The sequence below is a fragment of the Macaca thibetana genome, chromosome 14 (assembly GCF_024542745.1).
Source record: "Macaca thibetana thibetana isolate TM-01 chromosome 14, ASM2454274v1, whole genome shotgun sequence".
NCBI lineage: Eukaryota > Metazoa > Chordata > Mammalia > Primates > Cercopithecidae > Macaca > Macaca thibetana.
In genome coordinates, this window is record NC_065591.1 from 57594822 (window position 1) to 57609367 (window position 14546).

Here is a 14546-nt window from a genome sequence, read left to right on the forward strand (position 1 = left end):
ATATTGTCTATCAGGTTTATTAGCAGGTTAATGCCATCCCTGCATAGGATATGCCATAAGTGATGGGATAGAATGGTTGATGGTGGAGAAAATCCAGGTAATGGGTCAAGCACCTCTATGCATCAAAAACCAGAAAACAGTATACTCCACACTATCACTCATGATATGGAATGGTTACCTCTTCAACAATATGGCCAAACCCTTTGGCTGACTGATAATATGTGGATAGGAAGACACAATCAGATTATCCTCCGTAGCAGAACCTACCCTTCCTACTGGGGTTAGTTATGGGCCTGTGACACTCATCATTGGCCTTACTTACCTTATAATCAGATTAGAAGATGTACCTTGGGGCTCCCTTACCTACCAGGATGTATCCTGTTCCATCTAGACTCTCTCCCTGACAACTGGGAAAACATAAAGGCTTGAAATCACTGTTAAAAACAGGCATCATGGTGGTTTTATCCTCTAGCCAGTTTTTACCTCCCAGGCAGCAGCCAAAGATCAAGAATTACAAGTACAGGCTTTGGCTAAACATATGGCCACCACCAGGCACCTGTAGTCCCAGCTACTCAGGACGCTGAGGCAGGAGAATGGCATGAACCTGGGAAGTGGAGCTTGCAGTGAGCTGAGATGGTGCCACTGCACTCTAGCCTGGGTGACAAAGCGAGACTCCATCTTAAAGAAAAAAAAATGTGGCCATCACCTTTAATAACAGCCATCATGCCATCACCCTTCTCACTGAAGAAACCTTGCAGATTAGATAAGTGACTCTACAGAACTGTATGACCTTAGATATCCTGACTGAAGCCCAAGGTGGCCTTGTGCAAAATACGGAATGTTGTGTATATCTACCAGATTATTCTCACAGTATAACCCAAGCTATGCATGCATTGGACACCCATATTTCTGCTATAGATACCCTTTCCCAGGACCCTGTAACAGGGTCAACTTCCTAATACGTCATATACAGTATGATTGATATTCAGCTCATTATTCTCTTTGGCTCTTGTGGACTTCATTATTACTGTTATACCCTTTGTATAGGATGCAGGACAGACTTTCTCAAAAGCATTTATTTTTGCACCACAATGCTTCAGCAAGTTCCTGTTGTGAGTCTGAATTCAGGAATATTTCCATTTCCAGGTAAATAGATTCCATTCTGATACCCTCTAACTATACCCCTTGTTAGTGGGAAGTAGCCAAATGGACTGTTTTGCCCACTTTCCATAGTAGTAGAATGTAACTTGACAGTGGGGAATTGTAACCAAGTATCCCAGCCTCCAAATGCATTTTAAAACGTTTTTTTCTTACTTTCAGCCTTGAGACATACTTTGAAACTCTGTTTCTCCCTCTCCCACCAAGCACTTCTGTGACTTGTGCTCTCTTATCTAATTATGTGCTTGCTTAGAAATTCCAGGGGCCAATTTTGAAATCACCCAGGCAGAGAGACCCAGTTGCAGAACTCTCGCACTTAGGGGGCGTTACAAACAGTCCACCAGTACCTGGCCGCACTCAGGGTGACGCAAACCGGACCTCTGGATGGACGACTATTCAAGATAATCATGGGAATAAGACATGTAGACCTGGGCCCTCCTGTGCCACTCCCATGTATTTCTCACACCTTTTCATTAAATCTCTTCGCTCAGCTCAAAAGGAGATGGCTTCTTTGAGGCAGAAGCCTAGCCATCTTCCATCTGCCAGCACTTGATCAGTAAAGTTGTTTTCCTTTCACCACACCTTGCTTCTCATGTTTTCAGCCTCCGAGCAGGGAGGAGCTGGACTTGAACTAATTATACTAGCAGCATTGAATTTTCTTTTTCCATGCTTCCAACATAACATCATATTTGTGATTTTTTTCCACTCACTATCTTCCCCAAACTCTGCCAGTTATAGTTTTTTAGAAAGTTTCTTTTGTTTTGCCATGTCTTCCCTGAACATATGTTGTTTTTTCCTCTGTGCTTTTCTTCTATAGAGGCAGTTACTTCATGAATTTAAAAACTTCTTCTGGAAGGGTGTGGGGGCTCACGCCTGTAATCCCAGCACTTTGGGAGGCCAAGAAGGGTGGATCACCAGGTCAGGAGTTCAAGACCAGCTTGGCCAACATGGTGAAGCCCTGTCTCTAATAAAAATACAAAAATTAGCTGGGCTTGGTAGCACGTACCTGTAATCACAGCTACTCGGGAGGCTGAGGCAGGAGAATTACTTGACCCCAGGAGGCAGAAGTTACAATGAGCTGAGATCATGCCACTGTACTCCAGCCTGGGATACAGAGCAAGACCCTGTCTCAGAAAAACAAAACTAAACCAAAACGTCTTCTGATATTTTTGGTCATAATATTTATCTGCTCTATGACATGGTTCTAGGCCATGTCTCAAGTCAGTAGGTATGACCCAGTAATATTTGTTATAAACTTGCTATTCATCTGTGGACCTGACACATAGGCTTTTTGTGGTAGGTTAAAAGTATAGAATCTCAGGTCTCAACCTGAGCTAAGTGAATTTCAATTTGCCTTTTAATAAGATCCCCAGGTGGCTTGAATATACTTAAAAGTTTGAGAAGCATTGGTGTATAGCGCAGCTTAATCTACACCATGAAGATGAGTTATTTTTCCTGTACTGCTGTCTTGCCATCAGAAGACTGGAGCTCACGTTACCTCAGATTCTTCTACTCACAGATAGCTTTGTGAAACGACGGCACATTTGAGTGACCCTTTCTCATCCATGCCTATCTGTTTCTCCCCGTGTGAAAGCAGGTCCAGGGAAGCCTTTACCACCAGCCAACCCATCCAGTTCTCCCCACTGCAAACAAGAAGATTGTGGGTTTTCTTTCCAGGGTGTGCCACTTGCAATCATTCTAAAAGTTTAATGTGTGTCTGAAACCTGTACAGATAATTAAAACACATATTGTTGAGCTCCACACAAAGATTGTCCATTTCAGTAGATCTGTGGAGGAGCCTAATAATTTTCATTTCTAGGAATTTCCCTGGTGGTTCTGATGCTGCTGATCCAGGGACAACACACTGGGAGCCACAGCTCTAGATGAAGCTCTAGATGAAGCTTTGCTTCATCTGAACTGCCCCTGCCTCATCCCCTCTGAGTCAACAAACATCTTCTTTTAACCTCACTGTATTTGGCAGTCCTTTTCCCATAACCTAATTTAGGTTAACATATGTCTGTATTAGTGCATTCTTATATTGCTATTAGGAAATACCTGAGACTGGGTAATTTATAAGAAAAGAGGTTTAATTGACTCGCAGTTCCACAAGGCTTGGAAGGACTCAGGAAACTTATAATCGTGGCAGAAGGCAAAGGGGAAGAAAGGCACCTTCTTAACAGTGCAGCAGGAAGGAGAAGGCGTGCCAGCAGGGAAATGTCAGACGCTTATAAAACCATCAGATCTCATGAGACTCACTCACTATCATGAGAAGAGCATGGGGGAAACTGCCCCCATTATCCAATTACCTCCACCTGGTCCTGCCCTCGACATGTGGACATTATGAGGATTACAGTTCAAGGTGAGATTTGGGTGAGGACACAGAACCAAACTATATCATTCTGCCTCTGGCCCCTCCCAAATCTCATATCCTTATATTTCAAAACACAATCATGCCCTTTGAACAGCCCCCCAAAGTCTTATCTCATTCCAGCATTAACCCAAAAGTCTAAGTCCAAAGTCTCATTTGAGGCAAGTCAAGTCCCTTTCACCTATGAGACTGTAAAATCGAAATCAAGTTAGTTACTTCCTACATACAATGGGGATACAGGCTTTGGGTAAAAACACCCATTTCAAATGGGAGAAATTGGCCAAAACAAAGGGCTATAGGCTCCATGCAAGTCCAAAATCCAATAGGGCAGTCATTAAACCTTAAAGTTCCAAAATCATCTCTTTTGACTCCATGTCTCACATCCAGGTCACACTGATGCAAAAGGTGGGCTCCCAAGGCCTTGGGCAGCTCCACCCCTGTGGCTTTGCAGGGTATAACCCTGCTTTCATGGGCTGGCATTGAATGTCTGCAGCTTTTCCAGGTACACATTGCAAGCTATCAGTGGATCTACCATTCTGGGGTCTGGAGGATGGTGGCTGTTTTCTCACAGCTCCACTAGATAGCACGCTGGTGGTGACTATATGTGGGGGCTCCCACCCCACATTTCCCTTCTGCACTGCCCTAGCAGAGGTTCTCCATGAGGGCCCCACCCCTGCAGCAAACTTCTGCCTGGACATCCAGGCATCTCTATACATCCTCTGAAATCTAGGTGGAGGTTCCCAAACCTCAATTTTTGACTTCTGTGCACCCATAAGCTCAATACCATGTGGAAGCTGCCAAGGCTTGGGGTTTGCACCCTCTGAAGTCATGGCCCAAGCTGTACCTTGGCCCTTTTAGACATGGCTAGAGTGGCTGGGATGCAGGGCACCAAGTCCCTAGACTGCATACAGCAGAGGGTTCCTGGGCCCAGCCCACAAAACCATTTTTTCCTCCTAGGTCTTCATGCCTGTGATGGGAAGGGCTGCCACAAAAGTCTCTGACATGTGTTGGAGACATTTTCCCCATTGCGTTGGCGATTAACATTTGGCTCCTTGTTACTTATGTAAATTTCTAAAGCTGGCTTGAATTTCTCCTCAGAAATTGGGTTTGTTTTTTGCATATGAAGTTTAGGTTTATGTTTCTCATTAGTTTTACCTTTTTGGTGTAATTTCTATGAGGACAATGCCATCTTTACCTTGCAATTTAAAAATCTGAATTTCCCCTTCCTTCTGCTAATTTTGGGTTTGGTTTGTTCTTGCTTTTCTACTTCTTTAAGGTATATGGTTAGGTTGTTATCTGAAGTCTTTAACAATAATTTATTGTATATTTCTTTTTATTTGAGACAGAGCCTCACTCTGTTTCCCTTTGATCAACATCTCCCCTTTACATCTTCCCTCCATGCACCCCTTTCAATCTCTAATAACAACCTTTCTACTCTGTTTCTGTGAGATCAAATTTTTTAGTTTCTACATGTAAATGAGATCATACAGTATTTGTCTTTCTGTGCCTGGATTATTGTACTTAACATAATCTCCTCCAGGTTCATCCATGTCATCACAAATGACAGGATTTCCTTCTTTTTAAAGGCCATATTGTATTTCATTGTGTATACATATATATTGTGTATACATTGTATGTGCGTATGTATACATTGTGTAGTCTCCCATTATCTGCAGTTTTGTTTTCTGAGGTTTCAGTTACCTGTGGTGAGCCAGTCTGCATGTAATGAACGGAAAATTCCAGAAATAAATAATTTATAAGTTTTAAATTGAGTGCTATTCTAAGTAGCATGATAAAATCTTGCACCTTCCTGCTCCATCATTTCATCTCATCACATAGGCATTTTATCATCTCACCTCATCACTAGAAGAAGGGGGAATACAGTACAATAAGATATTTTGAGAGAGAGACCATATTCACACAACTTTCATTATAGTATATTGTTATAATTTCTCTATTTATTATTAGTTTTTGTTGTTAGTCTCTACTGTGCCCAATTTATAAATTAAACTTTATCATAGATATATATGTATAGGATAAAATAGTATATATATGGTTTGGTACTATCTATGGTTTCAGGCATTTACTGAGGTCTTAGAATGTATACCCATTAGATAAGAGGGGACTACTGTATCACATTTTTCTTTATCCATTCATCTATTGATAGATACACGTTGCTTTCATGTCTTGCCTATCATAAATAATACTACAATGATCTATGAACGAACATGGGAATATAGATATCTGTATATTCTTCAAAGAGATATGTAGATATCTCTTTGATATACTGATTTTAATTCTTTTTTATATATATAGCCATGCCAGATCACATGGTAATTATACTTTTAGTTTTCTGTGAAATCCTCATACTATTTTCTAAAATGGCTGTACTAACTTACATTCCCACTAACAGTGTACAAGTTTCATTTTCTCCATATCCTCACCAATACTTGTTATTATTGTCTTTTTGATAACAGCCATTCTAATAGGTACCAGGTGATATCTCACTGTGGTTTTAATTTGCATTTCCCTGATGATTAGAGATGTTGCACATCGTTTTCATATATCTATTGGCCACTCATATGTCTTCAGAAATGTGTGTTCAGGTCATTTGACCATTTTAAAATCAGGTCATTTGTTATTTTGGCTAAATTGTTTTATTTCTTTACATATTTTGGATATTAGTCCCTTGTCAGACATATGGTTTGCAAGTATTTTTCATAGAAATCTAAAATACGTAAAATGTACAAATCATGACTCTACATCTTTATGACTTTTCACAAACTATGCATTACCTGTGACACAATCACTGACATCACCACATAGAACCAACCAGTACAACAGAAGCCTCCATGGGATGTCATGAGGTAGCACATGTTAGGCAGCTGTTCCCATCTCTGGGCCACAGGGCTGATTCATGAATGGACATGCAATCCCACCATGGTGACTGATATGGGAGAAGTTCTTGGATTAGATTTTGTGAATGAGACACTCCTTTCCTCAGGATTGCTGGGACATTTCCCACTGGACATGGATTGGGGAGAATGTATCCCTCAGTCTTGTTGGCAGCTTTATTGCTGCCAGGAAGAGCAAGCTTTCTTGAGAACAGAACCTACTCTGTGAAAGCAGAGATGAGAAGAAGAAGAGGAGCCTCCATTTGAGTGCATATTCTGGATAAAGCCAAGCCTGTAGATTCATTCCTCCATTTTCTCTGCTATGACAGAGCCTACAGTCTTTTTCATTGTTTAAACTGTTTAGACTGAGCTCTGAGTCTCCTGCTTCTCACATACACCCTATGAGATTAATATCATTATCTTTATTTTACAGAGAAAGTAATAGATCCAGAAAGTTGAGTGATGTGCTCAAAATTATACAAGCCATTCAGGAAATATTGACTCCAAGTTAAAAAGCTCCATGTATGAAATTAACTGTAATGACTTTTTTTCTTCAAAAATTTCAGTGACTCTATACTTTTTCTCAAAAAGATAAAAGTTCTTGGGTTGGGGGTGGCATCCAGGCTTTCTACAAAGCACCTTTAATCTACTTGCTGTGTCTCCCATGGTTGCACAAACTGAGCATCATGTCCACGCAAATCCTCTAGCCCTAAGTCACCTGCCTTTGCTCACACCCTCACTCCACCCCTCCCTTCTTTCCCTATTGACAACATTCATTCAGCCTCTCCTCTCATCTCCTACTGGGAGGTGTCAGAGTGGAATTGAGTCTCTTGTGGGAAGAGGTGCTCATTCCCCATAGACATATGAAGGAGTGCTGCTCCACATTTGTGCTCTTGAGCTTTCTCACCTGAGGGGGCAAGTTTAAGCCTCTTTAGTTATCACACAAAAATACAGGAAGGTCTCTATGAAGTGACTGCATGTTCTCCAGGGAGGAATTCTCCAGGCCATATAATTCTATACCATATAACATTATGGAATCAATACGCTGAATCACTCAGTTGTGTTTATGAATAGGTGGCTTTTGACTACAGGTGAATCTTCTGATAAAGTAGTATGAAAATTAAAGAGACAGAGTCAACAGGTAAGAAAATGCAGATTCTGATCCTGTGCGTTTTGGTGGGACTTCTGTTTATAGTTGTCCTCTTTGATAGTTGGAGATGCTGTTGAAGTGATGTCTCAGTGCTCAGGAGTCACTAGGCTCAGCTCAAACATTTGAATTAGTAGACTTTTTGGTTTGATGCTAGTCAATTTCTTTTTCCTTTCAGAGAAAAGTTCAGGCAATAAGTAGAAGTGTAATTGCTTTGTGTGCATAAATCATCATATTCTGGAGTTTGCAACTAGAAGAGAACTTGGTCAGTAAGTCCAACACTTACCTCTATCCATTGGCAGGCCAAAGCCTTGGGAAGGGAATGATCTGCATAAGTATTACTTGTCAGTGATCTATCCAAGACACCATGAAGGTCTTCTAAGGTATAAAGATTTTCTGTTTTTTTATAGCATTCTATAAAGTTTCTAATTTTTAAAACCAATCTACTTTTACATAGTTGGAACTGAATACATGTTCTTTTTTTTGCCATTAGAAATGTATTTTAAATGTTTGGTCTCACGGAGTCTGGTTTTAATAATTGCAGGAGCTTTCTTGACTTGCAAAATACAGTACAATTTTTGTGGTTAAATATAGTCATTTGATTTTAATACATGACTATGGACAAATTCAGAAATAAAGTAACTTGTCTTCTCCTGTCTGCTAATGTCCTACAGGTCTGCACTCAAGACAACACTGTATGCTTTCAACTTGATGTGTCCATCTGTCTTCCTCATTTCTCACAGTGAATTTCTTTTGGTTTTCAAAACATCACACAAAAGGCAGTGGGTCTCCATTGTAGTTTGATGGTGTCATCAAGTGCCTCCTGACTTGAGCAAGTCAGTCTTCCTCCTCCCACCACCCTCCTCCCACCTAATGGCTTTCCATTCATGACATCCTGTGATTGTGCTTGTTCATCCTCCCTCCCCTTTCAAATGTCATCATCCCTCACTTAAATTTCTACAGCACGTGTTATTAATTCTCAATTGTGTTGTGTGCTGACTTCTCTTAGGCATTCTATTCCTTAAAAATAGAGTCTATATTTGTCTTATTTTAAAATTCATTTATTCAATAATGTTGGTTTAACACCTATTATGAGCCAGGGAGTGTTGTAGGCACTGCGTGCAGAGCAAAGAAGCAAACAAAATCTTTGCCCTCTGGGAGCTAAGCTCTAGTGGGGGATTTTATACACACACACACACACACACACACACACACACACACACCCTCGCTAGAGCTTATATATATATAAAATATATAAAATAATCCATTCATGTTTATATAAATATATACATTTTACACATATTTATTTAAAAAAGATATATAGAGAATATATTCTATGCCATATAATGTTATAAAATCAATGCACTGAATCACGCAGTTGTGTATATATGTGTGTGTGTGTGTGTATATATATATATATATATATATAGAGAGAGAGAGAGAGAGAGAAAGAGAAAGTCGTGGGGTATGTGGTACGGGGAGTTACTAGTTTATGCAGCATACTGGTTAAGGGGTTAGAAGCTATTTTATGTAGTGTGCTTAGCTCTCTGTTGAGCTCTGGATTCACATGTATTCCTGAGGGTGCAGAGCCTAGAAAATGGTAGCTGGTTAATCAGTGCTTGCTGAATAATTAATGATTAAATGAATTTTTTGATGACGACTATACTGGGAAGAGAGAAGAGAGAAAAGGAGAGAGAGAGTGAAATCTTTTAAATTACACAATGATACCCCAAATGGATTTTTCTTAAGTCATCATGGTCAGAGGATAGACCTTAGAGATGTGGCCCCCAAAATTTCACATCCAGGTAAATCCCAATATAATTGGCCAGATCCAGGATGGGCAGAAATCTGTAAGCTTGAAGCTAATTCACAGAGTCTATAGGTCACCTAATATGGCTGTGTTGAAAATGCAAATCCCCTTTGTTTCCACGGAATGTTGTTTTCTTTACCCAAGTCATATACAGGCACTTTGAAACTAATTAATATTTTAAATAAGTTTATATCAAATTTGCTATAACATTGGATTATTAGGTTATTATCAAACTTGTTGGGATATCTTTTTCAATCTACCTACTTTTTTATATTTTATTTTTTGTGGTCTTAAGTTTTGCACTTACGTAAAATTCAGTCAAATAAAGAACACTTGCAGCAATGTTATGGGAATGGAACCTAAGGTATAAAGTATTTCTATTTCCTTTAAGGCTATGTTTAATTTTCAAATAATATCAAATAAATTTGATGTTATTTCATGCTTTTCAGACAAGATCTCTGAGCCAGAGTTCTTCATTTCTCTTTTTTACATTTGGAATATAATCCAAGTATTTGGTCATTGTCTAAAATTGCCAAAGAAAATTTCTGTCAGGATAGGCTCCTCTTTTCATCTTCTGCCAGAATTTCTGGGGTGAATGCAGACTGGAACTCTTAGCTAATGGACTGACTTTATTCTTTATATACTATGTCCATAAAATCAATGCATGACTTCATTACTGAAAATGAAAAGACAAAATCAAAGCTCTGTGGTTGAATTCATCCTCTTGGGTTTTTCTAACTTTCCTGAGCTCCAGGGGCAGCTCTTTGGGGTTTTCCTGGTTATTTATCTGGCGACCCTGATAGGAAATGCCATCATTATAGTCATCATCTCCCTAGACCAGAACCTCCATGTTCCCATGTACCTGTTCCTCCTGAACTTATCTGTGGTGGACCTGAGTTTCAGTACAGTTATTATGCCTGAAATGCTGGTGGTCCTCTCTACTGAAAAAACTACAATTTCTTTTGGGGGCTGTTTTGCACAGATGTATTTCATCCTTCTTTTTGGTGGGGCTGAATGTTTTCTCCTGGGAGCAATGGCTTATGACCGATTTGCTGCAATTTGTCATCCTCTCAACTACCAAATGATTATGAATAAAGGGGTTTTTATGAAATTAGTTATATTTTCATGGGCCTTAGGTTTTATGTTAGGTACTGTGCAAACGTCATGGGTATCTAGTTTTCCCTTTTGTGGCCTTAATGAAATTAACCATATATCTTGTGAAACCCCAGCAGTGTTAGAACTTGCATGTGCAGACACGTTTTTGTTTGAAATCTATGCATTCACAGGCACCTTTTTGATTATTTTGGTTCCTTTCTTGTTGATACTCCTGTCTTACATTCGAATTCTTTTTGCCATCCTGAAGATTCCATCAACTACTGGGAGACAAAAGGCCTTTTCAACCTGTGCCTCTCACCTCACATCTGTGACCCTGTTCTACGGCACAGCCAATATGACTTATTTACAGCCCAAATCTGGCTACTCACCAGAAACCAAGAAACTGATGTCACTGTCTTATTCACTTCTGACACCTCTGCTGAATCCACTTATCTACAGTCTGCAAAACAGTGAGATGAAGAGGGCTTTGATGAAACTATGGCGAAGGCGAGTGGTTTTACACACAATCTGACTGTGTTGAGAAGCCATGTAAGATTTAGTCACTGCCTGAATGTACTCAATCTAAATTTAATAAATGGTGAAAAAGTTTGCATTTTTTGGCATGAGGATGATTAATTTCTTGAGTTCTCCAAGTTTGATTGTATATCAGGAGCATCTTTATATGTTAACGTTTTTAGTTTTTTTCACCAATGCATAATATTCCTTAATATTGAATATAACACAATTTCAACAATTTGTTTAGCAATAGCCCTACTAATGGTTATTTTTTTGGTCACAATAGATAATACTAAAACAACCTGTTTTTATATATTCATAAATGCTGGTGCTTTAATTTTTACAGAATAGCTTTCACAAAGTAGGTTCGAAGGGTCAAAACAAATGTGAGTTTGCAAGTTTTCATAGGTATTACTGAGTTACTTTTCTAAATGATTTTAACGACTTCAGACTGACCTGAGCACCCATCCTACCCCACTGTCTATGTTGAATGCCAAGAAGCCTACAATAACGAGATGAGATTTTTTGCTTCTGTAGTGAAAATCCGTTCCATAAATAAGTAGGAAAGAGCAGTTATTTATTGAGAGGGACACAATGTCTCTACTCAGGGACTCAGAGAGGCTATAATTCAAAACTAGTTTTCTTCTGGTTATTTTAGAATATATATTCATCCAGTGTTTTGAGTAGAGAACATCATGTGATCATTTTTGAAGGTCATTTAAAGTATGGCTGTCCTTCCCACTTATAAACTATATTTTTTGAAACTTGATCAAATTTCTTCCATAAGGCAAAAATGCACCTTATACAGGCCAAACAATGTATAATTGCGTTTTTTTCTTGTGGGACATAAATATGATTACCTCATTGTGCCGATTTTTCTATTATCCTTGAGTCACATCAATATTCATGTGCATCTTTCCAACATAAAATAATCATATAATAGTCTTTCTAGTTATACATAAAGATGAATAATTAGACATATTGCAACATTGAAATGTAACATTTCATTCTTGCTTCCTATTTTAATATTGCTATAATAAATAGAAAGGGTTCTACTCATTAAATCTATATCAAAGGAGTTGACAACACCCTTCATTTCTGCTCTGGGGGTGGAGGTGGGGTAATAAAGCAGTTAGAACACTTCTACGAAGCAATCATTCATTTGATGGAAAACCCTCTTTTTCTTCACATCTACTTCTGCCAAAAATAAAGGTGAAGGTGCAAATACATTGGAATTTCAAAAAAAAAAAAAAAAAGGAGAGAGAAATTTCATGAGAAGAAGGCTGAAACCTTGTAGGTGGTGATGCAGGACTTTTCTTCTCAGTCACTTTGGAAGCTGGAGACCCCTGGCTGGCAACACCCAACCTGGGCCTTGCTCAGCCATGCTGGCATGCCCCAGCTCGCCCGTGTTACAGCTTGTACCTGCATTCAGCAGTTCCCAAGCTGTTTTTATCACACCCAAGAAGAATGAGGATATGCTGGACATTGAAGGGTAAGGATGGGGGAGAATAATTTTACTGAAGGACAGAACAACTGTCAGCAGAGAGGGGATGTGCCGGGTGGTTCCCCTACTCGAAGGCAGGAAAGTCCCACCATGGTGGCTGGGTCCAGGGCCTTTTAGGGACTCAAAATGGGAAGTGCATGCTGGTTTGTGAGTATGCAAAAAAGTTAAAGTGAAGACACCACTCAAAAGTGGGCACGACAGTGTAGGAAAACCAATTAGGAAAGGGTAGGTATATGTAAAATAGGTGAAGAGTGGGGACCAATCAGAGGAAAGTATGTGAAATGGGAAGATAAGTCCTCAATCAGGTCCTAGGGTTTAACCTGTAGCTTGGCTTTCAGGCTTTAAACTGTCTTCCACTTAGAGGTGGGTTTCACTGGGACCCACCCCATCTGCCTAGGCATTTGGCTGCCTCCTGTCACTATCAGTAATATCTGAATGTTGTATAATATTGTTTTCATTTGGGCATCAAACAGCCATCAGCAAAAGCGTTTGATTGGATCCCATCTCTTGATATACTGAAATTTCCTTCTGATAGCTTTTAAAAGAACCAATTAAGTAAGGCTTATGTAAAATGAACAAATCAACAAAGAAGCAAAGGAAGCCAAATACAGAAAGTCTTTTTAGCCATTCTTCAGTTCATTTTGTAAACCAATTTTTCTTAAAAAAATTATTTATAGGCCGGGCACGGTGGCTCATGCCTGTAATCCCAGCACTTTGGGAGACTGAGGCGGGTGGATCATGAGGTCAGGAGATTGAGACCATCCTGGCTAACACGGTGAAACCCCGTCTATACTGAAAACACAAAAAACTAGCCAGGCGAGGTGGCGGGCGCCTGTAGTCCCAGCTACTCGGGAGGCTGAGGCAGGAGAATGGCGTGAACCTGGGAGGCGGAGCTTGCAGTGAGCCGAGATCACGCCACTGCACTCCAATCTGGGTGAAAGAGCGAGATGCCATCTCAAAAAAAAAAAAAATTCTTTATAAAAATGTCTTAAGAGCACTAAATCTCATGAAATAGTCTCTGCTTTTGAAGGATTTACAATGTATTGGTCATTAGATGCTGGAAGCTCACTATATTCAACCCTTTCCTCTTTCATTGCCTTTGTGATAAATAAAAGCCTGCATTGGCAAGATGTTTATGAAATTACAATAAGAAATTAGGTCACTCTAATTCTAAATTTGTACGTGTGTGTGTGTGTGTGTGTGTGTGTGTGTATGAATCCAAGTATATGCTGGGAATTCATACATTTGTCATGTTATGTGAGGAGATAGAAATAATCACTAGTAAATTTAGTCATAGTTTAAAATTTTTATGTTATTCTGATGAATAGAAATTGTTAGTATGCTTCACACATAATAGCCTAATCATATCATTTCTGCATACTATTCTTCATGGTGATTTTTAGTTATAGTCACTGTGGCTACTACTGCTGCTGGTTTCCTAGTTTATGCCCATTCTCCTTTTTCTTTAATAGAAAAAATCCCATTTTTGTTCTTTAAGTAGAAATAAAACCAAGTCTCTTAAGGGCAGTAATGTATCCAGTTAATAACCAATTTCCCAGTTTCTCTTTTGAACAAGGGTGGTTTGTGACACAGTTCTGACTAGTGATATGTAGGTGGACATCCTTGAGTAGGGTGTCTATGAAAACTCTTTAAAAATGTGACTTAGTTAGTAAGGACTTTTTGCTCTTCAACCTCCTCCTTCCTTCTACCTGAAACAAGCCATGACGCTAGAGATAGAGCAGTTATCTTGCAGCGAAAGTTAAAGCATGACTAGAAAAGCCAGGCCCTACAGAGGCCAAGTGGAAAGCTAGAGGGCCCCTCGGTCTATGATGGCATTGCGTAACGACCTGAACATTCCTCTCCTGCCTATTTCTTTACTGACTGTTACTTCAGAGAAATAAACCTTGTCTTTGTTTAATCTAGTATTTGCTAGGTTTTCTGTTATAGCACAACCCGATCCAGACTATTATTGTTACAAAAAAAAAAAAAGAAATTTAAGAAAACATGTAGTGGATAATTTGGCATTTTTCTCCACAACATATTTAAGCTTAAGG

At 39.4% G+C, this 14546-nt stretch overlaps 2 protein-coding genes across 2 annotated transcripts in view; one reads left to right on the plus strand and one right to left on the minus strand.

The window, feature by feature from the left end:
• The window catches only part of RPL27A (ribosomal protein L27a), a 1008958-nt gene that overhangs the window by 776276 nt on the left and 218136 nt on the right, over positions 1-14546 (minus strand). The window lies entirely within an intron of this gene.
• LOC126935162 (olfactory receptor 10A6) lies at positions 10060-11004 on the plus strand. Its single transcript, XM_050756360.1, has one exon. It carries the CDS (start codon positions 10060-10062, stop codon positions 11002-11004), a length of 945 nt encoding a protein of 314 aa, XP_050612317.1.

Excerpts from the sequence above, each read along its gene's own strand:
- LOC126935162 (XM_050756360.1), top strand. The coding sequence starts at position 10,060 with ATGAAAAGACAAAATCAAAGCTCTGTGGTTGAATTCATCCTCTTGGGT.